Source organism: Saccopteryx leptura, chromosome 1, assembly GCF_036850995.1.
Source record: "Saccopteryx leptura isolate mSacLep1 chromosome 1, mSacLep1_pri_phased_curated, whole genome shotgun sequence".
NCBI lineage: Eukaryota > Metazoa > Chordata > Mammalia > Chiroptera > Emballonuridae > Saccopteryx > Saccopteryx leptura.
The window spans coordinates 258,792,817-258,818,256 of record NC_089503.1 but is presented as its reverse complement, the minus strand read 5'-3'; the positions used below and the strand labels follow the sequence as shown (position 1 = coordinate 258,818,256).

At 54.7% G+C, this 25,440-nt stretch overlaps 3 protein-coding genes across 3 annotated transcripts in view; 1 reads left to right on the top strand and 2 right to left on the bottom strand.

Moving 5' to 3' along the window:
• Positions 1-2,825, top strand: part of CPAMD8 (C3 and PZP like alpha-2-macroglobulin domain containing 8) — a 58,829-nt gene extending 56,004 nt beyond the window's left edge. The window contains 9 exon segments of the mRNA XM_066369592.1: positions 57-117; positions 992-1,064; positions 1,209-1,259; positions 1,262-1,309; positions 1,312-1,352; positions 1,763-1,903; positions 1,938-2,000; positions 2,629-2,755; positions 2,758-2,825. Of these exon segments, the coding sequence (XP_066225689.1) occupies positions 57-117; positions 992-1,064; positions 1,209-1,259; positions 1,262-1,309; positions 1,312-1,352; positions 1,763-1,903; positions 1,938-2,000; positions 2,629-2,755; positions 2,758-2,825 (673 nt within the window).
• A 3,846-nt stretch (positions 2,826-6,671) lies between these two features.
• F2RL3 (F2R like thrombin or trypsin receptor 3) lies at positions 6,672-8,571 on the bottom strand. The gene is made up of 2 exons (XM_066361060.1): positions 8,429-8,571; positions 6,672-8,155 (listed from the first exon to the last, which is right to left on the bottom strand). Exons 1-2 carry the CDS (start codon positions 8,535-8,537, stop codon positions 7,086-7,088), a joined length of 1,179 nt encoding a protein of 392 aa, XP_066217157.1. The 5' UTR covers positions 8,538-8,571; the 3' UTR covers positions 6,672-7,085.
• Positions 8,572-12,002: 3,431 nt separating this feature from the next.
• SIN3B (SIN3 transcription regulator family member B) overlaps positions 12,003-25,440 on the bottom strand; it is a 43,488-nt gene continuing 30,050 nt past the window's right edge. Inside the window, exons 11-19 of the mRNA XM_066349111.1 lie at positions 25,045-25,283; positions 24,205-24,388; positions 21,252-21,906; positions 20,580-20,749; positions 17,581-17,754; positions 17,131-17,223; positions 15,056-15,150; positions 14,140-14,344; positions 12,003-13,860 (exon numbers count right to left, since the gene is read on the bottom strand). Coding sequence (XP_066205208.1) covers positions 13,630-13,860; positions 14,140-14,344; positions 15,056-15,150; positions 17,131-17,223; positions 17,581-17,754; positions 20,580-20,749; positions 21,252-21,906; positions 24,205-24,388; positions 25,045-25,283 — 2,046 coding nt within the window. The 3' untranslated portion in view covers positions 12,003-13,629. The remainder of the gene's footprint in view (positions 13,861-14,139; positions 14,345-15,055; positions 15,151-17,130; positions 17,224-17,580; positions 17,755-20,579; positions 20,750-21,251; positions 21,907-24,204; positions 24,389-25,044; positions 25,284-25,440) is intronic.

The following is a 25,440-nucleotide window of genomic DNA, read 5'->3' as shown; positions in this document are numbered from 1 at the left end:
GCTCAGGGATTCCCCAGCAGAGGGTCCTCCAGCCTTCCTTAAGCCATCCCTGGCAGGGTGCTGGGAGGCCTGGGAGGGCCGCTGCTGGTCCTCACCCTGCCCTGCCCCCATCCCTGGGTGAGTTTCAGGAAGCCTTTCTGTCTTCAGGGTGTCCATCTCCCCAACTACAAAATGACTACCTATTGTGTTCAAGGAGCCCAGTCACAGAGGTGCGACTTCTCCGAATGCCCCAAGCGGAGCCCCGCCCCTGCCTTCCTACGCCACCTTAGGCTTCCCCCATATCCCCAGCGGCTGCCCTGGGGCTGAGCTCCCATTCTGGCTTTTTTGTTTAAGACATCACCTGAAAAGTTGTTTTTACTACTTAAGGAAAGAAAAAGTTAAAAAGCAAAACTGAAACAACCAACCGGAGGGCGGTGTCTATTTGGGACTAAATGCTAAGGATGAAGAGTGGGGGTGGCTGGTTTTCTCCAGGTTTGAGGGCCTTTCACAGCTCACGTGAGCTTTGCAAGTGGAGAGTGACTTCATCGGTGCTGAGGGGACACCGGGGGACATATCAGGGCTTAGCCGGGAGTGAGGCCATTGATAAGTGGTGTCTGCTAAGGATACAGGGAAGGCTGGTTCTGTCATGTAGTTGCAGATCTGAAACAGCCCTGAGGCCCCAGCCATCTCCACCTGGCGTACCCCTCCCACTGGGGCCCAGTCTGAGAGTTCCTTCTTTCTTATTTATTTTTACTGATTGATTTTAGAGAGTGAGAGAGAGAAACATCAATTTGTTGTTCCACTCATTTATGCATTCATTAGTTGATTCTTATATGTGCCCTGACCGGGGATTAAACCTGGAACCTTAATATCTCAGGATGATGCTCCAGCCAAGTGAGCTACCCAGCCAGGGGCTTGGGGTCTCTTCTTGAGACTTCGTGCTCCGGTGCACACCATAGGATGCCAGGCTAAATAGTGAGGGCTGTGGCCCTCATGTCTCCTGGCCTTGCAGATGGGGTCACTGGAGCTTGACGGATGTCCCAAGGACACCTTACTGAGCTTCAGTGACAGAGTCTCACAAGCAGGTATTGCCAGCCCTACCCCCACTGCCTGCCTTGGGCGCTGCCAGCCCTACCCCCACTGCCTGCCTTGGGCGCTGCCAGCCCTACCCCCACTGCCTGTTTTGGGTCCTGGTGTCAAAAGGGCCCCGGCCGCCTCTTTCGTTACAGTGGTCTCAGTGGAGGTGGAAATGATGGCCTACGCCCTGCTGACCTACACTCTCAAGGTGATGTGGCCACTGCCCTGCCTGTGGTGAAGTGGCTGTCCTAGCAGCGAATGCACTCGGGGGCTTCTCCTCCACTCAGGAGAGCTGGGCAGGGCCAGAGGGAAGGGCTGGGGTCTAAGCAGGGTCACTACTGTCCAAGCTCAGGGATCAGAGCTGGCCAGAAAGCTACTGATGCTTCAAGTCTCAGGAAGGTTCCTTGCCTGCAGTCCTTGGGGACATGGAGTCCAAGAGAAGGCCTGGGGGACAAATGTACTTGGCTGTGGACCTTGGCTCTTGGCTCTGCTCATGAGGATGCTCACTGTCCACATTGTCTAGGTCCCCAGCTCCATGGGTGCCTGCACGAGATCCACTCTCCTCCATTCCAGGTGCTTGAGTCCCTGGCCGTCAGAGAGAATCCCTGGTGCCCCTAATTTGGGCCAAACCTCCCGGATGGAGGGCAGAGGGACTGCTGGCCAACCTGGTCTTAGTGCTGAGGGCAGCCTCCTCTACTGTCCCCAGGACACCTGTGTGGCTCTGCAGGCCTTGGCAGAGTATGCCACCTTGTTCTACGCTGGAGACGTCAACCTCACCGTTTCACTGACCTCCCCCAACCTGGCCTACCAGGAGACCTTCGAGCTGCACAGGGCCAACCCCATGTGTGTCTGCGGGGCATCGTGACGTCTTCTCTCCTCAGACCCCCAGCCTCCCCACGGGGCTGTTTGTGAGTGCCAAGGGTGAAGGCTGCTGCTTGATGCAGGTGAGGTTGCAGGAACGGGCACTCACAGTGGCATCTGGAACCCGGGACCCTGGGAGGGGCGGGAGGGGTGGGTTGGGGCTCTGAGCTCAGCATGCAGATGGATATGAGTGCTTGAGAGACCCCAGGACAGACTGTCAGCATTCCATATGCAGCCCACTCTGCTCAAGGCAGGCTCAGTGAAGGGGACCACGTGTTCCCTTGGGTATGGGGTCCATCCAGGAAGATCCATTTGACTGGCTTCAACCTGGCTCTACCTGTAGCCCCTATGTCATCAGGTCCTGAGGTTTAGCTGAGCTCTGGGCCGGAGTAGGGCGGCCTCATGGGCTCTGGCGGATGGTGAAGGGCAAGTATGCCTGAAGACCTTTGCAGCCTCAGCCTTCCCATCTCTAAAGTGGGTGCCCAGATGGCATGGTGGGTAAAAGAGAGAGTCCTGGAAGTGGACAGACCTGGACTTGAGATGTGTGAAAATGGGCTGATGGTCTGCCTAACCAGCTTTGGCTCTTTCAAAGCTAAATGGTATGACAGTAGTCTCTGGAGCTGTTGCTGATGTCACTGTCACAGCCATTGGCCATCCCCTGCCTGGCCCTGCCTTGCCTTCTCTTCCACCCTCAGGGCCCCTAAGACTCAGTCCTCCCACACTCCCCACATTGACATCACCTACGATGTGCCAGACCCAGTGGCCAAGCCGTCCTTCCAGCTGCTTGTGAGCTTCTGGGAGCCCAAGGTGGAGTAGCCCTGGCACCCAGCACCAGCACCCCAACCGATGATGATGACCCAGCTACCGACCAGGAGTGCCAGGTGGCCCTGGAAGTGTGCACCAGGTGAGGCCATCTTCCCTGTGCTCAGGGATGGTGTTTTGTGTCAGTCCCAGCCTATCAGGAGTGATGGTATTGGCTACAACCCCGTGGGATGCTCACCTGGGCCCCCAACTACTTGCTGCCAGACCCCAGACATTTCTTCTGACAGGAGCCAATGCTGTGGTTCCACTGGTCCTTGTGGTTCTTTTTGTGACTGTAGGATGCACCTCAGCCATAACTGTCAGGAAACAATAAACAAAGTTCATTGCTCACAGGTCCTAGAGGGTCCATGGCACACCCGGGCCACACAGCAAAACTGCGGGTAGAGAGAAAGAGAGAAGCAAGGGGCTCTGCCTTCGTTGGGGTCCAAGGGTTGGGCATCTAAGGTTTCATAGGTTCACTATTGGTAAATTTAAAATATGAGTAGGAATTAGGATGCAGAAAGGGAGAATTGGGGCCACTCAAGCAGTCAGTTATCTAGGTCAACCAGAGCTTTCTGCAAGGGGACCTTTTTGGGTGGGGCGGCTTAGCTTCTTACCTAGTTGTCTCTTTAGTAGCTCTGTCATACAGCTCATTTGAGAGCAATGTTTTTGAAATAGATGCCTCCACAATCAAAAACTTAATGCCAGCCTCTTATGTCACAAGCAAAAAGCTTAATGTTAGTCCGTCACACTACAGATGGGCTTTGAAATGAATGAAAGAAATGGATGCTTCTGAATGGATATAGCAGACCCAGTGCCAGGCTGTGGGTGGAATGGCTATTTGCGGCCCATGCACAATGCACCCACTCCAACCTTTAGGTTTCCCCAGGGTGGCCCCAGGATTGAGCCACAGTGAGTCCTCAGGAGGGTACATGCTTCTGCTCATGAGGATACTCATTGCCATGGCAATGATTTGTGAGCCCTTTCAAGCACCTGCCCTAGACTTAACCCTTAGCCTGCTGGTGTTAGAATAAAATCTACTGTGTGTGCCACCTGGGTATGGGCTCACTCGGGCCTCCCCCGGCAGGAAGCCCCTCCCCCTGCCCACCCTAGAGGCTGTGGCCACCCATCCCCTTGGGCCCACATTCCTTTCTGAATGTCATCCTCCCTCCTGTAACCAGGATCCAGCACAGGGAGGGCCTGGCATGTAGCAGGCCCCAGAAGCCAATTATCACATCCCATGTCAAAGAAGGGGAAACTGAGGTCTACCACTAGGGAGACTTGGTTTTCCTAGTCACCTGGCCTCCCATGTTGGGGGCACAGTGCGGGATTCAGGACAAAATGCAGCCCAGAAGCCATAGACCTGGCTCAGGCCCAGAACCCTCAGTAAGGCCCTGTCCTTACGACCTGTGTCTCAGCTGTGAAATGGGCTGACCATTGACCAGCAAGCTGTGGAACCGGAACTGTAGAGTATGCAACCTTCTGAGATTGGCTTTCTCACTCAGTGGAGTTCCCTTTCCATTCATCCTGTGGTTTTGTATATCACCAGTTCTTCCCTTTTTCATAGCTTAGTTGAGGTTCACAGATAGTTTTTGATTTGTTTAATGGTCCCACACAGGTTACTCACCTCTTTACAGAAGTGCACATCTAATCTTTGTGGCCCAGTAGGTTTGGCCCCCCAGGTGAGGTTCTGCCGGCTCCATAGGCTCAATGGGCTGGGGCAGCTAGGCTGAACCACACAGAGGCAGGCCCAAGGAAGAGTGCACAGGGGCCCGTCAGCACCAGGCAGCCCACAACATTCTTGTCCTTCTCTCCCCATCAGTCAGAGTGGCTTCTCTTCCTAATGCTCCAAGCAGGACTGGGTCTGGCTGCTTCCTGTTCCTATCTGCTTCATGGAGAGAGGCCACTGACTGTATTGCTCCCTAACTGCCTGGTGGACCCCACCCCAGGTGACCCCCACCTCCAAATGAACCTTACAAATAGAGACTGCAGAGACCTGCCCTGCCCTGATGGATGACTGGTGTCCTAGGAGCCAGCCCAGCCCCCACCTCCACAGGAGGGGACATTGTGGGGGTGGCTGCAGGCCCTTCCTCCCCACCCCCAACTCCCCAGCTTCAGCCGGAGCTCTAGGCATCCCAGCCCCTATCCAGTGCTGGTGTCCACTTTCTGTGGACCAGAGCAGCTCCCTGAGCTGGGCGTTCTGCTTCAGAGTGAAGGGATGTTTCTGGGAAGAACTCTTGGCCTAAGGGCTGTTTCTGAGAGGACATGACTCTGGACAAATCAAGGACAGCATCCATGCCTTGTCAGTACTTCCAAATGAAACAGGCCACCTTTTTCCAAAATGCAAAGCCCCAGTCTCTATTTTGGAGAAACGGGGCCAATGAGCATCCCCTCAGACCCCAAATTGTCCCAGGACTATTGCAGCCCCCACACACTCTGCCCCAGTCTTGCCCCAGGGGTGCCTGAATGTTTAGTCTTGGGCAGATGCACCTGTTCTTACTGCTGTCAAGGCCCCACCCCCTGAAACCCTGTTTCCCCAGCACCCCACCTAGAAGACCACCTCCCTCTGCAGTCCCATGGTGGGTGCCCCAGCTCCACAACTCACTGAAGCCACAAGTGCGGACCTGCTTTCTGCCAGGACCCTCCACCTATGATCTGATTCCTTTTTGTAAACCTCACAGCTGCCTGTGTCCCCATCACCACCCCCACCTCTGTGTGGTATTGATTTCAGACCAACACTGGGAGCAGCACAGAGACCCCTCTCCGAGGCCTGAGGTGGCCACCCCCCTGACCCATGCGTGTGGTCTCTGTGGTACAGTGCCAGCCATTTCCCATGCTCTACTCCTGCCAGTCTGTGAGGGATGATGGAGGCCCCATCTTACAATCACTGGAGGCTGCTCGTAGAATAAAAGCTCGTTTCTACAGAGTCACTGGCATGCTTTGGCCTTGGAGAAGAGCAGCCCCACAAGTTACAGCCCCAGTTCCCATCTGGCCCCCAGGCCTCTGCTCTTCATCCACAGCCCAAGCTTCCAGAACAGGGTGGGGAGGAGGGTGTTGCTTACCTGCACACTAAGAGAATCAGGTTCCTGTGCATTTGTAAGAAATGACACCAACACAGAGAGGTCCCAGAACCTCCCCCAGACTCCCCCAGTGGTAACGTTTTAGAAAACCAGAACATCATCAGACCAGGGTACTAGCATTGAAACACTTCACTGATCTTACAGATCTTACACTTCCTCAGGTGTGTCCACTCACCAGCTCATTTGTCCCCAGACCACAGACATAGGCCCAATGTGGAGTCCGGTAATGACCCCCATTCCCCTCTGCCTTGGGAAGCTTGCTGACTCCCACAGTTGATGCCGCAGTGGGTCTTGACCAGCCATGCTGCTCTCTGAAGCGGGGGGGAGGGGGCTGCTGCCTCTTCCCCACGTGGTGTCCCTCTCCCACTCAGTCCACAGCTGGGGTAGGGGGCAGAGACAGAAGCTTCCTGCCTCCAGGCACAGAGCGTTTTCCCTTTATTTCCCCTCCCATCTCATCCTGGTGGTGGGGAATTAACATCAAATGAGAAGAGAAATCAAGTCAGGTTAAAGAAAAGGTGATATCTTGCAGCCAGAGGACAGCAGGAGACTGAGCCCTGTGGCTCCCAATGATGTTTTGCAGAGTGTTTGGGGGAGCAGAGTGGGGGTTTCCACAGTGATTGCTCAGGAACCCCGAACCCTGGAGTCAGAGCTGGGCATCTGAGGAGAACCACTGATCCAGTCCCCACTGCCTGGGCCACCTGTGGGTGGGGGGCCCCAGCCTTCTCCTGGGTGGGGTTCTCCAGTGGGCCATCTCATTCACTTCATCTCATCCCTACCTTGGGCACAGGGAAACTGGATGGGCCTGGGACTCTGCATGCAACCCCTCTCTTGGTTTTCCTGGGGCTACCGAAACCAAGCACCACAAGCCAAGTGACAAAACAAATTTACTGTCTCAATTCTGGAGAGAGATGAGAAGTCTAACATCAGGGTGTAGGTAAGGTAGTATCTTTCTGGAGGGCCTGAGGCAGAGTCCCTCCCAGGCTACTCTCCCGGCTTCTGGTGGCTGCCAGCAACCCTTGGTGTTCTTAGCTTGTGGCCATGATCTCTGACTCCATGGTTACATGGCCTTTTTCCTTGTGTCTCTGTTTCTTATTATAAGGACATCAGTCATAGAAGGTTTAGGGCCGACCCTACCCCAATGTGACCTCATCTTAACTAATTACTCCTTCGAAGATCCTGTTTCTGAACAATCTCATTGGAAGTTCCTGATGGACATGAATTTGGGGAGGAGACCCTATTCAACCCAGCACAACCCCCTTTGTTCCCCTGCCTCCTCCTGAGGGGCCATCACACAAGTGATGAGCACAAGACGACTGTCCCCGGGCTGCCCCCCTCCCTGGAGGAGGAAGTGGAACCTGGCATCCGGCAGAGCAGCCCCTCTCGCACTTTGTCCCTGAATTCGGTCGACACGTAGTAGTAGACAAAGGGATCCACGCAGCTGTTGAGGGTGCTGAGCGCCAGGCTGGGCACATAGGCAGCATACAGGTTCCCCCAGGCCTCAGGGCTTGGGTCTGAGTAATGCAGAAGCAGCAGCACATTGCTGGGCATGAAGAAGGCCAGGGCCGAGGCCAGCACCAGCGCAGTCAGCCTCAGGGCGTGGGCGTAGCGCCGGCCTCCAGTGGCCAGCGAACACAGGGTGGCCCCACAGCAGAGCAGCATGGCCAGGAGGGGCAGGAGGCAGCCGAACACAGCCAGGCAGAGGAAGGTGGGTCTCCAGTAGGAGGCCTGCGTGCCCATGGGCAGCACATCATGACAGAGCACATGGTCTGAGCGTGACAGCTGGAAGGTCTGTCGCTGCAGCCCCAGGGGCAGGGCCAGGATGGCTGCCACCAGCCAGGCCACAGCACAAAGCCCAGTGGCGAGACGCTGGCCGCGCAGGGCGCGGGACCTGAGTGGGTGCACCACGGCCAGGTAGCGGTCCAGGCTGATGGCAGCCAGCAGCAGCACGGAGCAGTACATGTGGCCATAGAGTGCGGTCGTGTCCAGGCGACAGGCGGCCTCGCCAAAGGGCCAGCGCTGACCCCGAAGATGGTAGACAATGCGGGGTGGCAAGGTCAGGGCCAGTAGCAGGTCAGCAGCCGCTAGGTTCATGAGCAGCACTGTGGACGGCAGCCGAGGCACCCGTGTGGCCAGCACCCACAGTGCCAGGCTGTTGGTGGGCAGTCCCACCACGAGGGCCAGCCCGTAGAGAGCGGGCACCAGTCTCGTGGGCACCCAGCCCAGCAGCAGCACCCGAGAGTTGTCCCAAAGCTCCAGGGTGTCACTGTTGTTGGCACAGAACCAGCTGGGGAAGCTGCGGGGCCGGGGTGGGCAAGGGGTCACCATTTGGGACTTGGTCCAAGGTCCCAGTGCGCCATCTAGGGGAAGGAAGGGGAAAGGAGGTGCTGAGAACTCAGGGGTCTACCCCCACCCTTCAATCAGTTCCTCCTGCTGGATGGTGAGCCCACCCAGGGGCTGCAGTCCAAGCCTCCAGGTCTCAAGATCCCTAGGTTGGTGGGACAGAGCTGGACATGGAAACCTTCAGCTCTGTGGGCTCAGGGCTGGGCTGGAGGATTCCCAGCCCCCTGTGTCCTCTTATTCACCTATGATGCCCTCCTCCTGGTCCCAAGGCAGGGCCTAGAGTAACTCACCATCTCCTTCCCCGGTGCTCCCGCCCTCGTCATAGACACTGGGGATCTGGGTGCCACTCTCAAGGCTGAACCCCAGTGCCAGGGGCCACAGCAGCAGGAGCGCCCACATGTTATCAGGGCTGGGTGCCGGCTGCTCTGGGCTTTGGTCAACTGGCCTCAGGCTTCCTGTCTGCTGGACTCCCACCCCCAGCTTCCTGAGTACAGGCGGAGGAGCATACAGGGCCCCGTGAGATAAACCAGCCCCTGCCCCCAGCCAGCCCATGGGAGGCCCATGGATGACCTAAGGTGGCCTGGTGACAGGGGCCACTTTGTCTGGCAGAGGGGTCCAAGTGCTGTGCCAGTAAGATGGGGGAGGAAGTCCCAGGCTGCAGTGCCCCCCACTAGCCCCTCTCCAACCCAGGGAGCCTCTGTGGGTCAAGTGGCTACATCCTGCTGGCCAGTCACAGTTCCCGTTCCCATAGCAGCTCAGTCCTCCACGTCACGTCTCTCCACAGGAGCTCTTCCTGAAACCTTCTCCCCGCACACACACACCTCTTGTCTCTTCCTGGCGGGTAAAACTAAGGTGCTGCCTTCCGGGTCATAGGTCAGAGTAGGTGAACTCCCTCAACCCTTGCAAGGCTCCCAAGCCCCAGTGGGTCCTGTGTGAGGGTGGCCCTGCGCAGGCACAAGGGGAGGTGCGGCGAGGGGAAGGTGCCTTGTGAGTCAGCTGGGGATAGCTGAGGAGGTATGGGCCTTAGCCAGAGCTTCTGACACGGACCACGTGTGCCCGGAGTGCCTGAAGGGAGCCTGGCACAGCCTCTCTGGGAGGTATCTGCCCTCTGCTCCTGCCCCCACCTCAACCTGGGGCCCTAGGTATGACTGGCAGAGATGGCCACAGCCATATCTGACCCCAAGGGAGGCAGGCAGACCAGCGCAGGTCAGAAGGCCACCTGGACCACCTCCCCGGGAGCCCACCTTCCTCTAGCCCCTCCACATTCCCACGTTCTGTTGGAGGACCACTGGGCAGATGAAGAAATTGAGGCTCAGAGGGAGCATAGTCCTCTCTCCTACACACATTCGCCCAATTTCCCTCCAGGGTCTAGAGAGAAGCCTCCAACAGTCCTGCCCTGGGGAACTGTGAACTGGGGGTTCTTGGCCCTGTGTGGTCAGCGCTGGGTCACGGTGGTGGGGGCGTGTGTGTATCTGGGTGTAGGAGGACCCCAAGGAGGCAATGAGAGTCAAGGAAGAGAAAATGAACTAGGGGTGGGAGAGGGGGTCAGATGTGGCGTGTCTTGGCACAGCAAACCCTAATCTAGTCACACTCAGAAACACAGGGACCAGCAGGAAGTGACTGAGCAGTTTGGACAGTGTAGCCAGAGGCTGAGATGCTGAGGTCCTTGCTCCCAACCCCAGGGTGAGGGGGACTGAGGCCTAAAGCACTCCCACTGGGGCAGGAATTTTTTATTTTTATTTATTTTATTTATTTATTTTTTAGCATGCACACGCGAGAGGGACAGAGACACAGACAAGAAGGAAGAGAGATGAGAAGCATCATCTAAGCAGCACCTTAGTTGTTCATTGATTGCTTTCTCATATGTGCCTTGACCAGGGGGCTACAGCTAAGCCAATGACCCCTTACTCAAGCCAGCAACCTTGGGCTCAAGACAGTGACCTTGGGCTTCAAACCAGCAACTATTGGGCTCAAGCCAGTGACTGTGGGGTCATGTCCATTCAAGCTGGTGACCCTGTGCTCAAGTTGGTGAGCCCGCATTCTGGGCAGTTTCCATCAGGAACAAATTCAGTCCATGCCATGTATCTGGGCAACATGTGCCCAATGATACCCTCAGCACAGGAAAACCAGGAGAGGGACCCCGACATCTTCCAGGAAACCTGCACAGGAAAGCTGGGGGCTGGTGACACCAGGCCTGGGCAGATTGGAGCCCCCCAGGAGGGCAGTTTGACTCAGGGGTTGAGTATAGGAGTTTATGGCAGACATACACGTGCAGAAAGGCATCTGTGCAGGGGACATTACCAGCAATATGGGGCAGTGGATGCCACCATGGAGACAAACTTGTGCCTGCAGAACGAGGGACCCCAGCCAGGGCAGGTGGAGGTGGGGGCTGCTGTCCTGTCCCAACTGGATGACAAGCCTTGCAGAGTGTACCTCCTCTGGGGACACTGGGGAAGCTACCTTTGGGGAGAGGGACTTGGGTCCCTACTTTTCTCCGTGTTTGTTTGTACTATTGAAATTTTCTGCACGTGTCACTTTCTGTAAAAATGCTTTTAGAAAGTAGCAAGGTGCCCTGGCCGGTTGGCTCAGCGGTAGAGCGTCGGCCTAGCGTGCGGAGGACCCGGGTTCGATTCCCGGCCAGGGCACACAGGAGAAGCGCCCATTTGCTTCTCCACCCCTCTGCCGCGCTTTCCTCTCTGTCTCTCTCTTCCCCTCCCACAGCCAAGGCTCCATTGGAGCAAAGATGGCCCGGGCGCTGGGGATGGCTCCTTGGCCTCTGCCCCAGGCGCTAGAGTGGCTCTGGTCGCAATATGGCGACGCCCAGGATGGGCAGAGCATCGCCCCCTGGTGGGCAGAGCGCCGCCCCATGGTGGGCGTGCCGGGTGGATCCCGGTCGGGCGCATGCGGGAGTCTGTCTGACTGTCTCTCCCTGTTTCCAGCTTCAGAAAAATGAAAAAAAAAAAAAAAAAAAGAAAGTAGCAAGGTAGCTTCAAATAGGGAATTCTGACATCTGCTACATGGATGACCCTGTAAGACATCATACTGAGTGAAATACGCCAGTCACCGGACAAATACTGTGTGATTCCTTACTTGAGGTCCCCAGAGGATTCAGGTTCACAGAGACAGAAAGTAGATGGTGAGTGCCAGGGACTGAAGGAGGGGGAGTTAGTGTTTAAAGGGGGCAGAAATTCAGTTTTTGTAAGATGGAAAAAAAAGTTCCAGTGATGGATAGTGGTGATAGCTCAACAGTGTGAACGTACCTACTGCCACTTAACTGTCCACTTAAACGGTGCGGCTGGAGGGTGCAGCCAGGTCCTCTGAGGAAAAGCAGGAGGTGCCAACTAAGAGGTCCCTGTGGGCTCCTCCGTTCTGTGCAGGTGGTGGGAGCAGCCCAGGGGGAGGGGGTCCTAGCAATGTTCAGAGGACACAGTGATGAGAAAGAAGCAGGAGGTAAAAGGGTTGGCCCCCCAGGGGGAAGAGTTCAGAGGGTAGTTTTGCGGGGCTGGAGAATGAACCACCCCTGCCATCTCCCGTGGGCCTCAGGACCTGGCATCAGATGCATCAGGGCAGAGAAAGCTCACAGCAAACATCATGTCTTAAAATTGGGTTTTGCATGCATACTAGAATGAAACACCTTGTATTTCTATCGAATATAAGAACTGAGTTGGGAATGAACATTCTAGGAAATGCTCTAGTATGGGAGAAAGTGCCACCCATGGGAAATGAACTTCACCACGCAAAATCATGGAGCCTGTGACGGACCCCCAGAGAGGCCTCGGAACCACTAGGTGTGCAAGCACAGACCCTCCCTCGGGGTCCACCCTGGTTTTCGTTCACAGGAAATAACGGATGTAATCACACAGGTTCAGATCAACATTTAACTTTTTACTTTAATGTGCAAATAAATAGAAAAGGAAACTACATTCAAAACAGCTGCAAAGGAAGTCCAAGCCCCAGAACAGAAATTCTTCCAAACGAGAGTGCGCTCCCTAGAAGCATGCAGGGCGGGGGTTCAGGGATTTGGTGGACGCCCCAGACCCCACTGAGGCCCAGAGGGGCTGGGTCAGGAATTCCGTTCAGTTCCCTTCTTACAAAACAAGGATTTGGACAAAGTGCCTGGATTACACTTGAGAAAACATGGGCAGGGTGACCCAAGAGGGACATGTTGGCCTTGGCACTAGAGTCAAAGGCTTCACAAACCTTGAGTTAAACAGGTACTTCTAGAAACATGTCCCCACTTCCAGGAAGCATGGGTTTGGCACAGCTCAGTGGCAGGAGGGCAAGGGCTGTGGATGGCAGAGGAGGCTGCAGAGGGAGTGTTTCGCACCCACCTTAGGTTGGGCCCACCTCTCTGTGGATCCAGGGACCCAGCTAGGGCTTTTCATTGTGCAGAAGTTTAAAGAGCCGGTCCCCAGCTGAACAGCTTGGCGTTCTTCACATAGAAAGCATTGGATGCCTCTGTGGGACAGTCGCCTCAGTTCCTCACACACATGCCCTCCCCAGATGGCAGCTGCAGAACAGCAGGGCCAGGGTGGGTATGAGGTGGGCTCTCACTCCCCAAGAAGGCTCCGGATTTGGTTGTTGCAAAAGTTACAACCACTAAAAGAGTGTAAAGGAATAAATATGTATGCATCTATGTATTTCTAGAATGTCCATCTTAGGTACACAATTCTGCTGTAGGGCCCTCCTAACATGGGCCACTCAAGCTTGGTGGGAGTGCTGGGCTGAGCCCTGTCCCTCACAGACCCAGAGTCTGGCTGCTGGATTAACACTGAGTTCAGTGATCTTTTTCCAGAGTGGGGTCTTCCAGGCCATTCAGGTGCCCCCTGCCCACCCTGCGCCCAACGGTTTGGCTGAAAGGGCTCTTACTGTTTATAAAATGATGAGGATCTGAGCATCGGCTGGTCCAAGCTGATGCTCACACTGCCAGATATGGGTGTTGCCCACCTTGAGAAATGTTTCTGGAAGTTCTCAGAACCACTCGGGAAGGACACACTTTTCAAGCAGGTTCCCGGCCCAACTCCTCGTATGCTGAGGTCTTTCAAATGCTGATTCCTCCCAAATGTGTACCCTCACACGGCTTGTCACTGACTTTTCCAGATGCCCTGTGCACAAAATGACCAGCATGGCCCTGCCCAGAGATTTGGCACATGTGATATAAGCGCCTGGCAGGTGTGTGAGCACAACTGCTTGTTCCTCAGGCAGCAAATGGACCCTCCCCTTTCTGCCGGGGAGTGGGCCCCAAGTTCAAGTGCAAGGGGGTTCAGGTTTGGCACAGGGCCAGCCCAAAGGAAGCTAGGGAGCTGGGAGGGATGGCAGCATGGAACCGCAAGCCAACAAAACCCCCTTCTCTAGAGCTGGCAGCCTGTAGCAGCAAGGCTGAGGGACGTTCTCCTTCCTTCAGTGGGTTCATGAAAACAGCCTTGACTCGACACCTAGGCCAAGGAAGTGACCGCACCAAACTGCGTGTTATGATGGCTGCACAGGTGCATCAGGGGGAGGCAAGGCGGCGGCTGTATTGCACGCGGTAGCGGGTCACAGGCAGACCGTGCACATGGGCTGTCTCACAGAGTGTCTTGCAGGGCACCATGTCCTCATCCTCCTCACCCATCAGCCAGTCCTGCACCAGGCTGGCTGCCTCCACGGTCACGTTGTCTTCCAACCAGCGGCTATGCCACTCCTCAAAATGCTGGTGGTGCCGCAGCAGGACGAGGGGCTGCACCTGCAGGGGTGGGTGGGTGGAAGGTCAAGAGACCCAGGTGCCTCCAGCTAGCTGTGAGCTGGACCCAGGTCCCTCCAGCTGGCTGTGAGCTGGACCCAGGTCCCTCCAGCTGGCTGTGAGCTGGACCCAGGTCCCTCCAGCTGGCTGTGAGCTGGACCCAGGTCCCCAGGATGGAAGCCCAGGCAGCCCTAGATGGCTGTGGACTGGATCTCAGGGGCCCAGGCATCCCAGCTGGCCATGGGCTAAACCCAGGTGCCCAGGACAGGGTGGGAAGGGCACCTGTTTGGCTCGGCAAAGGGTCCCCCGGCGGTACATGTAGTCCTCGGAGTTGACAATAAACATCATCTTGTGGGAGCTGAGCTTGAAGCGGCAGTCCACATTGCATGCGCTCTCCACCCCCACCAGACGCTTCCAGGAGCTCTTGGCCTCACCACGCAGGGCTCGCACCTGTTCACATTGCCACCTGTGGAACTTCTTGAGATTCCTGGCATTCAGAGAAGGATTTGAAGACCAAGAAATCTTTGGCTGGATTCCTCAGGGGTCAGGGAGATCCAAATCAAAGTATAACACCACCACCCAAACCATCATTCCAGTAAAAACCAGCCCTAGTCACACAGGGTGTTGGTAACCCTTGGAGTGGCCGCAAGGCCAGCCCTGCTGGCTCCTCTCATTTGCTTTCTATGTCCCTCCAACCAACAAGAAAGCCCCCTCGTCCAGGATCCCCCTTCCTGCCTCCACTCTCCCAGATCCAGTCCCACCACCTTCCCATCAGTGGGCCTGGGATCCCACTCCCAGGCTTGTCCCCATCTGGCAAGGGGGTCCCCACTCAAATCTAAACACCAACAGCCCCCACTGATTTTACACTTCCCTGTCTCAGCCTGTCCTAAGATGAGATCTGGCTCTGCCTGGCCCCCAGTCCAGAGTCCACTGAGGCTGACACTCCTGGCCTGATGGCTGCCATTTCCAGTAACTTCTCCCTCTGGGCCCTCGGGCCCCCCTCCCCTCCTCCCAGACCCTCTGCTCTCTTAGGGCAGTCTCCTTGTACCTTTCTTGTCCTGAGATTACTGCTCTGCTCACCCCAGACCTCAGGAGGGCAGGGCCACACCTCACACACATCAGGCACTCAAGTGTTTCCAGACAGAGAAAACTTGTTCAGCCTCAAGTAGACATAGGGCGTCCCTGCAGTAACCCTCACCTCTGGAGGAACACCGGCTTCAGGAGGAAGCCCTCGGTGGGCGAGCTGGATGCACCCTCGGTCCCCACATACTGCTCCACGTACCGAGCCAGGTGCTGGGGGCAGAGGGAGACACGGCCATGACTTTCTATGTAATGGGCCTCTCAGGATTCCTGGGGATGCTGTCCTCACCCTACCCAAAGCTTTAGGGGGATGGCAGCTGTTGAAGACTCTGATGTGTGGCAGACACCACCAGACTGCATGCAGCTGGAGTGGGACATGCACACCCAGCTACAATTACACAGTCTATGGCATTCTATGGCATTCTGCAGTGGAAAAATCCCTGCAGCATAACAACCTCTTATCGCGTGGCTAAGTTCACACAGGGAAACGGGCCCTCATATGGAGAGTGGGTCCAGGGATGGACATCAGGACATATACAACAGTAGAAAGAGAAAAGACCAGGTCAAAGGTGGGAATGGATCAAAGGAGGGTTGGCACAGGCCACCAAGGTCCAGGGTGGACATGGCTGGTAGTATCCAGTGACCCTTCATTCGCTCACTGCTCTGCTAAAGCCAGAGGCTCCCCTAGACATGACCTTAACAAAACCACATTTGCTGGAAACTTCCATAAGGAGCAAGGTATGCAGGTCTCCACCCTCACTTGTCTTGGAACGAGTTTCCTGTGTGGGGAGCCCCTGCAGCTGTGGCGAGCTGGGCCACCCTGTTCGCAGTGGTGCGAGGGCACCATGTCACTGCACCTTCCTGCTTCCCCGGACAGAACTGAGCGGACAGGATGCTCCAGAGCTCCTGGTCCACAGATCCTGGCTGTCTGACTCAGGCTCAAAATGCAGCACCTGAAACCATACTTGTTGATGTCCTTACTTATTTGGTTACATACTGCTTGACTCCACAAAAGGTTTGGATGTAGCTGTCAGGAACCAACTGTATGGTTTGTCTGAGAATGAATACATCCTGGGGTGTGGAAATTTTGGTGATAAAACCAGGAATGTCCCAGGTAAATTAGGATAAGCTATTCACTATTGTGGGTTGAAATGTGTCCTGGAAAAGATATGTCTAAGTCCTAACCCCTGGCACCTATTAGTGTGACCTCATTTGGGAAACAGTCTTTTTAACCCTTTGAGTAGTATGAATGTTCATGTACGTCCTCGTGCCTCCTGACCATCCAGAGTGCGATCGTACAAAAATTTTTATTTTAAAAATGTGCAAGGCAACATTAAAAAAAGGCAAATGTATGTTCTTGTTTCCATAAATTGGTTAACAAACATGATTTTAAGTCAATAAAACTAATTGGAACTAATTTCTTTTTTTGATAACTCACTCGTGGGGGTCAGCGAGCATGAAAAACTTCACTACTCAAAGGGTTAAGGATGTCAAGTTAAGGTGAAGTCACACTGAAGAAAGGTGGACCCTAAATCCAGTGCCTGATACCCTTCTAAGAACAGAAAATAGACACAGGGGAAAATATCTAATCTAGTGGAACTGGGACTCTGAGTGTGGGCCAGGTGATGCTCTCCTGATGATTAAGGCTAGGGACCAGAGCATGGAGCTTTATGTGCAAGGAGTGCAGAGGTCACACAGCGTGGGGTGAGTGACCAAGCAGGCCACAGGCTCGCTGGGATGTCTCAATGTCTACAGCTGGTGGCAGGAGTCAGAAGCCATGGTCTGCAGGAGCATGCTCTGGCCTTCCTGCCCTGGGACACACCCTAGACTACTGAGTGGTTGTCTGCAGCTCCAGCCCCCTCTCAGGCTTCCATTTAGAGCAGGGGTCCCCAAACTTTTTACACAGGGGGCCAGTTCACTGTCCTTCAGACCGTTGGAGGGCTGCCACATACAGTGCTCCTCTCACTGACCACCAATGAAAGAGGTGCCCCTTCCAGAAGTGCGGCGGGGGCCAGATAAATGGCCTCAGGGTGGACACATGCGGCCTGCGGGCCGTAGTTTGGGGACGCCTGATTTAGAGCATGTGGCCTGTGTTGGTGTGTGGAGCTCTTGGGGTGGGAGCACCATGCTGCTGATCATGGATTCCCCTGGCCCTATCTGCACAGGCACAGAGCACAAGGGTGTGGTACTCACCTGGACCTCCACGGGGTCCTCTGACTGGGCTTCTTCGGTGTCCAGGAGCTCAATGGTCATAATAACCTGCCCTTTGCGCTGGAGGAACATTACCTGGGGAAGGTGGGGGACAAAGCCTGAAGCCATGGGAATAGCCTAAGCCGACACAGGATGAGGTCAAAAGGTCATCAATGCAACCACCTTTGCAAGCCTCTGCGCCTAGATATTTCCTCCAGGGACCATATGCTGGGTGCCCAGCTCAGGGGCCCTGCCGGGTGGCACCCTCTGAGGCCAGGGCTAACATCCAGAGGCCCAGTCAAAGAAATGCATGTTATCAGACTGGTCCACAGCAGTCACAGTGCAGTCCAATCCTGCCCCCCAGGCCCGAGCACAATGGCCAGGCCCCCCCGTGTTGAGCATTCCTCTGGCACCTCCAGCCTCATATGCGGCTGAGCACGGTGGGCTTCTCACCTTGAAGCAGTTCTCATCAGCCATGCACCGCTCAGCCTTCCACTGGTAGCTGGTCTCCCTAGCAGCGCGGACACAGCGGGAGGACAGGTTCCCACCGGCGGCACCCCGCTTCTTCTCATTCAGGTAGAGCTCCACCACCTTCAGGCAGACGTCATCACTCACAAGGTGGTGCAGCTGGTGGGAGGGGAGAGTCAGTGGGTGCCTGTGCCCCAGGAGGGGTGAGCACAACTGCCAAGCACACCTCCTGCTGGAGTCCCTGGGCCTCATCCAAAGAGAATGTGGTCAGGTCCACAATATGGGGATGAAGACCAGAGTCAGATGGGCCATGGAGAGTGACTGACAGCACAGGGTGCAGAGCCGACTAGAGTAGACAAGAGCAAACCAGTCCAGAGCAAAGCAGACTCGTCCAAATTAGACCAGACCAGCAAACCTTGCTTGGGTTTGAGAAACGTACAGAATAAAATACCAAAGAAACTGTTCCAAATTGGGGGTGGTAATTATCTGAAAGTGGTGAGATAAAGGATGGCTATTATCCCTAAACTTTCAGCTACATTTAAAAATATAGGGTTAAAGAAACGAGTGACAGAAACAGCTGAGGCACAGGGTCAGATGGAGCCAGTGACTCGGCCTGCCATCACTAACTGCAGCAGGACAAGCAATTAGACTCAGCCTGGGCTTCTTGCCTGAATATCACACTGTTGAGTACAGTAACACCCAGATCTCATACGGTGCCTGGTTCATGGCAGGTTCCCAAAAGGACTGGCCGCTGGTGAGTATGATACCTCCAAGGCAGGTTACAGATGTCAGCTGGAGGGGCCCTGAGCATCTGACCCAGGGCATTTCTAGGGGCGTTTGGTGGAGCCACAGAGCTGTGGCCCATTGGGGGCAGACTAAACTCCAGTCCTGGGGTGCAGTTTTCAGCCCTGTGGCATCCCAAGTCACTGTCTCCTGGAGCTGTGTGCAAGGGGCCCCACGTGAACTTCCCCATCACTGGGCCACAGTGGCCATGACCATGGATGGTGATATGGAGGGACATGTGCCCAGCCCAGTATGCAGAGGAACAGGAAGGCACTGAGACAAGAGAGTTAGGTGGCAGAACAGAGAGAAAGAGAAACAGATAGACAAGAAGGAGAAGAATCAACTTGTAATTGTGGCACTTTAGTTGTTTATTGAGTGCTTCTCATATATGCCTTAACCTGGGGGGCTCTAGCCAAGCCAGTGACCTTGTGGTTTTTAACTTGGGACCTTAGTGCCCCAGGTCAATGCTCTATCATTATGCCACCACTGGACAGGTCAAAGATGTTGATTTTGATGTGTCCTTGTGGCCAGAAGACTTGAAGTCTAGTCATCAATGAGGAAAACTGGCAAACGATGTGGATGGGCTTTCCACAAACTAGGACATACAAACAGTTCCAGAGGGATGAGAAGGTGCCAACTTCATGAGCCATCAGGGAAATGCAATTTAAACAATGAGATCACCCTACCCCCTAAAGCTCAGGAGAGATAAGAGAGACCACTAATGCCCAACTCTGGGCAGGAAAGAGTACCCACTGGGAAACTGGAAGCTTCCATTGCAGCTGGTGGGCCTGCCTATGCCCCACCCAAGGGAGTAGAGGAACCTCACAGATGGCCACCAGGAGACATGAAGCATTGCTCCAAGGACCCAAATGGGAGCTTGTTTCCTAGAATAGGCCAGGATGAAGGAGCCATGGACATCTCAACAAAAAGAAATGCCCCAGACTCACACTGCCTAATAAAGCCAGACGGTTGGTATACTTCCATTTACACACAGCTCAAGACCTGTGACTCAATCAATCTCAGCATCAGAAATGAGGGCAGAGGGTGTCCCTGGTAAGGAACGGCTGGAAGAGGTTATGGGTGAAGGCATCCATATGTGAAGAGCCACCAAACCATATACATAGGATTTGGACACCTTTCTGTATGTGTGTTCTACTACAATAAGAAGTTTCTCAAACCTACAAGGAAATGCCTTTTTGAGAATGTTCTCAGTGACTGTATCTGGGTGGGAGAGTAATAACATTATTCTCTTCCTGGTTTCTCTTCCACTTTAAGTGAAAAGCCTTAGTTGATAATCAGGAAACAAGTCAAGATGAAGTATTCCGCCAGCAGCACCCATGTCCCAGGACCACGCCCGATCTGTCTGGGGCTTTGCTGTTTATGTTTATGTGACTAGTTTCCTCTCCTTGACACTGAACTGTGGGCAGTGCTTTGCTACTATAAATGACGCTGATTGCTGAGGAATGTCACTGATATTCGCCCACTTCCCCAGATTTGGGTTAAGGTTCTTCACACATTGCTAAATTACCCTCACAAAAGTTCCATCAGCAGGGACTCAAATCCACATTCACAGCTGCATTATCCACAATTGCCAAAAGGTGACAGCAGCCCAGGTGCCCAACCATGGATAAATGGATGAACACAGTGTGGTCCATCCATCCAATAAAATACTACTCAGCCGTAAAGAATGAAGCACTGTCACAACACAACATGGATGAATCTTAAAAACATCATGGCAAGTGAGAGAAGCCAGACATAAAAGACCACATAGTGAATGAGTCCATGTTTATGAAGTGCTCAGAACAGGCAAACCCACAGACAGAAAGCAGAATGGTGGTTGCTGGGCTGGAGGAAGGGAACGGGGAATGACTAATAAGGACTGGGTCTCTTTTTGGGGTGATACAAAAGTACTGGAACTTGACAGAGTTGATGATTGTGTAACACTGAATGTAAGAAATGTCACTGAACTTTGATCACTTTAAAATGGTTATGTTATGTTAATATCATGTTACGTGAATTCTACCTTAATTAAAAAAAAAAAAAAGGAAAGATGCTGACATGGGGCCAACCACACAGCATAACAGTGACAGGAGAGCCAGTCTGCAAAGCTGAGGACTGGCAAGGAGTCTCGGGAAGGTGCTATTGTCCTGTATGTCAGGCCTCCAGCCACCTGGCTGGCTGCCCATCCCACACCCGCTCACCTGCCGCGCGATGCTCTGCACCAGCTTATCCATGGTGAAGCCGACATAGGCATGGATGGTGAACATCTCGCGCAGAGTGTCCTCATACTGAGTGGGGTCGATGCTGCCGTCCAACAGGCTGCGCACCATATCCAGGAAGGCGGGGTAGTACTCTTCCAGCTCCACTTCACCTGAGGGTGGGCGGAGACCAGGTGACCCAGGGCTATACCCACAAGGCCCTGACCAGGGTGAATCAGGAATCTCCACAGAACCGAGCAGCCCATGTTCTCTGCCTCCCACCACAGGTTGGGCCCGTGACTCCGGGATAGAAGCTCTGACTGGGCAGCAGTAGCTCCACACGTCCCAGCTTGGGGGAAAGCACCAGAGCTTTGTGCCTGGGGAGGAAAGGCAGGAAGCAGCCATGGCTGTGGTTGGGCAATGGCGGTTTTCTGGTCCTACCAGGGCACTACAGACAGAAGTGGTGCTACCGCTAAGGAAGGGTATTCAAGAATATTTTCACTTCTCATCTGAGATGCCATAATTATTTTAAAATGAAAAGACAGAAAAAATACAAGGGAACATATTTCTAATCATGAGCTATGATCTGAAACCCTTAGGGCCCACTTGGGCTGCCGCCCGTCTCCCAGTGCCTGCATGTCACCCCTGGGCTCTGGCACAGTCTGGGGAGCTCACTAGGCTGCTTCAGCCGCAGCTCCATGGCGGGGTCACTGCCCTTCTCCCGGCGTCCCTCACAGAGCAGTTTCTCCCTCTCCTTCTCAGTCCGATACTCCAGGAGCTGCTTCTGAGCCTGGCGATAAATCTTCAGGAGCCGGGAGCACAGGGTCTGGTGAAGACGCAGGAAGAAGTACCAGTTGTTGTTGGCGAAGAAGAGGCTGTAGACGTCATCCATGGGCTTGTGTGGTGGCGGTGGCGGTGGGGGTGGGGGTGGTGGCGGCGGTTGCTGCTGCTGCTGCTGCTGCTGCTGCTCAGGGGTGGAACCCTCTCCAGAGGCCCCCTTCTCCTCTGAGGGGCTGCTCTGTGGCCCAGGCACCGGCTTCTTCCGGTCACCAGGGTCCACATTCTGCCCCTGGGGGCTCCCCCGGCCCTCATCAGCAGAGTCCTCAGACGCCCCTAGGTCCAGCTGCTGGGAGAAGAAGAGGCTGGGCACAAACTGGTGTACCAGCTGGTGGATGGTGCCCTGGTCCTCCTTCTGGATGGCTGGCTGCCGCTTCACGTAGTAGCTGACGAGTGCAGCCGCATCCTCCAGGATCTGCCTATCCTCATACACGAAGATAAGGTGCGGCTCACTGGAGGGGGCGGTCCGGCCCTCTGAGTGCTGTTCCTGGTGCTGGGGACAGAGTGCATGTCAAGCAGGAAAGGACCTGCTGGGAGAACCCCAACTGGGACCCAAGGGCCAAGGGGCTCTCACATTGTCACATTCCTCAGCATGAGGACCAGATCAGGGCCAACCTCCCTACAGCAGTACCAGAGGCCAAGGGACATGAGGGGAGCAGTGCCTTGATCACCAAATTCCAGCAGACCCAAGCTGCCCAGTCCAAGCTCTCCTTAGGGATGAGGAAGGCAGACCCTGGGCCTCTCTGCTCACCATCATTCATACATGGATGCATGGACTTGGGACTGCTTACAAGTTAACCCTCTCCTCCCTCAACCCTTCACACCTAGCCTTATACTGCCTCTGTGCACCCCCACCAGCCCCTCCACGGTCTTCCTATATCGCCCTATAGAGGCCTCCTACCTGCCTGTTTCCATTCACCTGCACACTCAAACCACTGTCCTGAGTGTAGAGCAAGTTGGCTGACACAAGCATAGCCAACTCTATCACCGTGCCCCAGGCCCGGCCCTCCCACACTGCTCAGTAGAGGACTCCGGCCCCTGGCATGCTGTCCTGTAGCCACCCCAGCCACATAGCACCCAGTGCTCCTCCTCCAATGCTTCAGGGGTGCTCTGTTCTGCTGTGCACAGGACTTCTGCATGAGTCTGTTTGCTCTTTCTCCCTGAGGAACTATGTCCCTGGGTTCACCCCTCCCCTTGGTCTTCAGCTAATATTTCTTCTAGAAAACCTGAAGACAATGACTATATCCTCCAGACTGTCCGAGCATGTGTGTGTGGAGGGGTGCCCAAGCTCTTGGGCACAGTGAGTGTGGATGCCACCCCTGTAAGGTAGAACCATTTGAGGGCAAGGCAGGGGGAAGAAGAGGTACAGTCTGTTCCTCAAAAAGAACTAGTGATTGGCAGGAAAGAGAGATGGGGCCTCCCATGCCCTACCCTGTCCCCCATCAGCCAAACACTCCTTTCTCTGCTGCCGCCAGGAAAACAGACAAGGAACTCAGTGGTCAGTGGTGGGTCTGATAGGCTACACCAGTGGTCGGCAAACTCATTAGTCAACAAAGCCAAATATCAACAGTACAATGACTGAAATTTCTTTTGAGAGCCAAATTTTTTAAACTTAAACGATATAGTTAGGTACACTGTTATTAACTTAATTAGGGTACTCCTAAGCTGGCCTTTGCTAAACACTCAAGGGGCCAAAGAACCGCATGTGGCTCGTGAGCCGCAGTTTGCTAACCAAGGGGCTAAACCGTTGCCCCAATTTGACAATGTACCAGACCACATGGGGGTGGGTCTCAGGCTTCAAAGTCACACCTGAGGAATCAGATGAGGAGGTCAGACAGGCTGAAAGGTAGAGTTGGGAGCCAAGGGGTGGGCCCTGCAGGGGTGAAGCTGGGGGCAGAGAAGCTGGAGGGAAGGCTGTCAGGGCCATGGCCCTGGGTGGTCTCTACAGCCACATGGAAGAGCATTCACTCTGGGCAGACACACCACCACAGCAGCCTGACTCCTCTGCCTTCCGCTTCTGTACCATTATAAGAGGAGATACGACCGTTTGCTACTCACATGTAAGCGGAATAAGTGACCCTACCCAGGCAAGTGTTAGTCACTGGTGCTGCTCTGCCTGTCTCCCGGCACAGCCTGGGAGCAGCAGCCCTTCCTTTGTCACTCCGTGAGCTCCGGCCAACCTCCCTGACAGCCACCCCAGTGGCCTCCAGCTCTCTGCCAAGCCTCCCCCTGCATGCATTTTTCAGAGGTCCAGATTCTCAGAGCCAAGAGCCCACCCCTGCTTCAGTTGTGTGGATCAGGGCCCATGAGCCTAGACATTACAAGACTAGCAAGAGGGCATGGTGTAGCTGCTGGAGGTGGAGGCCCAGGTCTTCTATGATTGGCCCTGGCAACTGGCCACCTCTTGTGCCTCAGTTTCCTCACTGCTAAAATTTGGATAATGGTACTGCATTATCCAAGGTCTATAAGCAAGGGGTATAAGAGATGGCCCTTTCTGGGGTTTCTAACGCTGCCCAGCATACACTGGTAGTTGAGGAAGGAAAGCTGCTAGGATCAGGCATCCGATGGAAGGTCCATCAAGGCCCCATTGGCGGAGAGGGAGGAAGAGGAAGAGCCCCATCTAACAACAGCAGAACTGCTGCGGTCCTCCCCCTGACCAGCCCTAGTCTGTGTCCTACAGATACATTCGTCTTCACCCTTACGCAGCCCTGTAAGTGACGCCACCAACCTCACCTAACCACTGGGAAACAGGCCCAGAGGCCCAGAGGCCCAGAGCAGAGGAGGGTCTCACCTCATCGTAGACACTCTCAATCTCGTTGAGCAAGCTCTTGGAGCGAAGGGCCTTGGTGTCGTTCTGCTTGAAGTTCACAGCCTGGTGGTCAAGAGACTTGAGGTATGCCTTCTCGTACTGCTCCCGCCAAATCTTGTTGAAGCCCTGTTGGGCCTCTCGCCACTCTTCCTCCTTGGCCTTTAGCCTGCAGGGGCCAGAGGGACTCAGCACAGGGAGAGTGTGGGGATAGCCCAGGATACCCGCCTGAGTCATCCCTGCATTAGACCAGCCTGTCTTCCATCTGGACCAGTCACTGCACTGAAAACTTGGGACAGCCAGCTCCAGGCCTGTCTATATTGAATAAAAGAGGGAAAGAGGAAGCCATGGCCCTGAGGGATGCAACGTGGCTGGTTTTATGCCTCCTCAAACATTGCTGCCATAGAACCAACCTCCTCCCTGTCCCAGTTCTCGCCACTGACCATATTCTGTGTAGCTGTTGGCTCAACTATGAACACCATGAAGGAAAAGACTCTACAACCCCAGGGCCAACCACAGCACCCAACTGAGGGCAGCTACTCAATCAATACCTGTTCACCATCATGGAAATGCTCCTAAGACACATTACTATATAAAAGGCAAGCTGTGATGGAGGCCCCAGTCTTCATGTTTAGCTCTAATTATTTGTTGGTAGCTGAAGGACAGTTGTTAACCATGCTTTCCTCTCAGGAGGGGAATGGGAAGATGAAGACTGGAAAACCCAGTAAGCCAGCCTGAGGCCCCAGGGAACCCCCCCAACCCTTGTGATGACATTTGTGATCAACAACACTAATCAGTTCCCTGGGGGACAGAAGCCAAGGAAACCTTTTGAGGACGACAGGGACAGCAGTGACAGGATTTTTCTTGAGGCTCTCGATGATCTCAGGAGCCTTGTCACCATAAATGCGATGGATGGCGCGACGCTGGATCACCTCTGACGTGCCCCCCAAACAGTCGTCCAGCCGGAACTTATCCTGGTCTTCTGGTGCCATCCGGGAGAGTTTCTTCTGCACACTTTCCAACACCCGAATCGTGGCCAGGTTGGTCTCCAGGACAACGTCTAACTATGGAGAGGAAGGCGAGAAGGGGTCAGTGGGGCCCTGGTGAGGAGCCTGGACTGGCAGAAGGGATGCTTGGACAGAGCTAACAAACTCCACATCTGGGGCGATTTGACAGGCATTAGGAGGCGGGCGGCTGAGCAAGCATTGCTGAATACTGGGC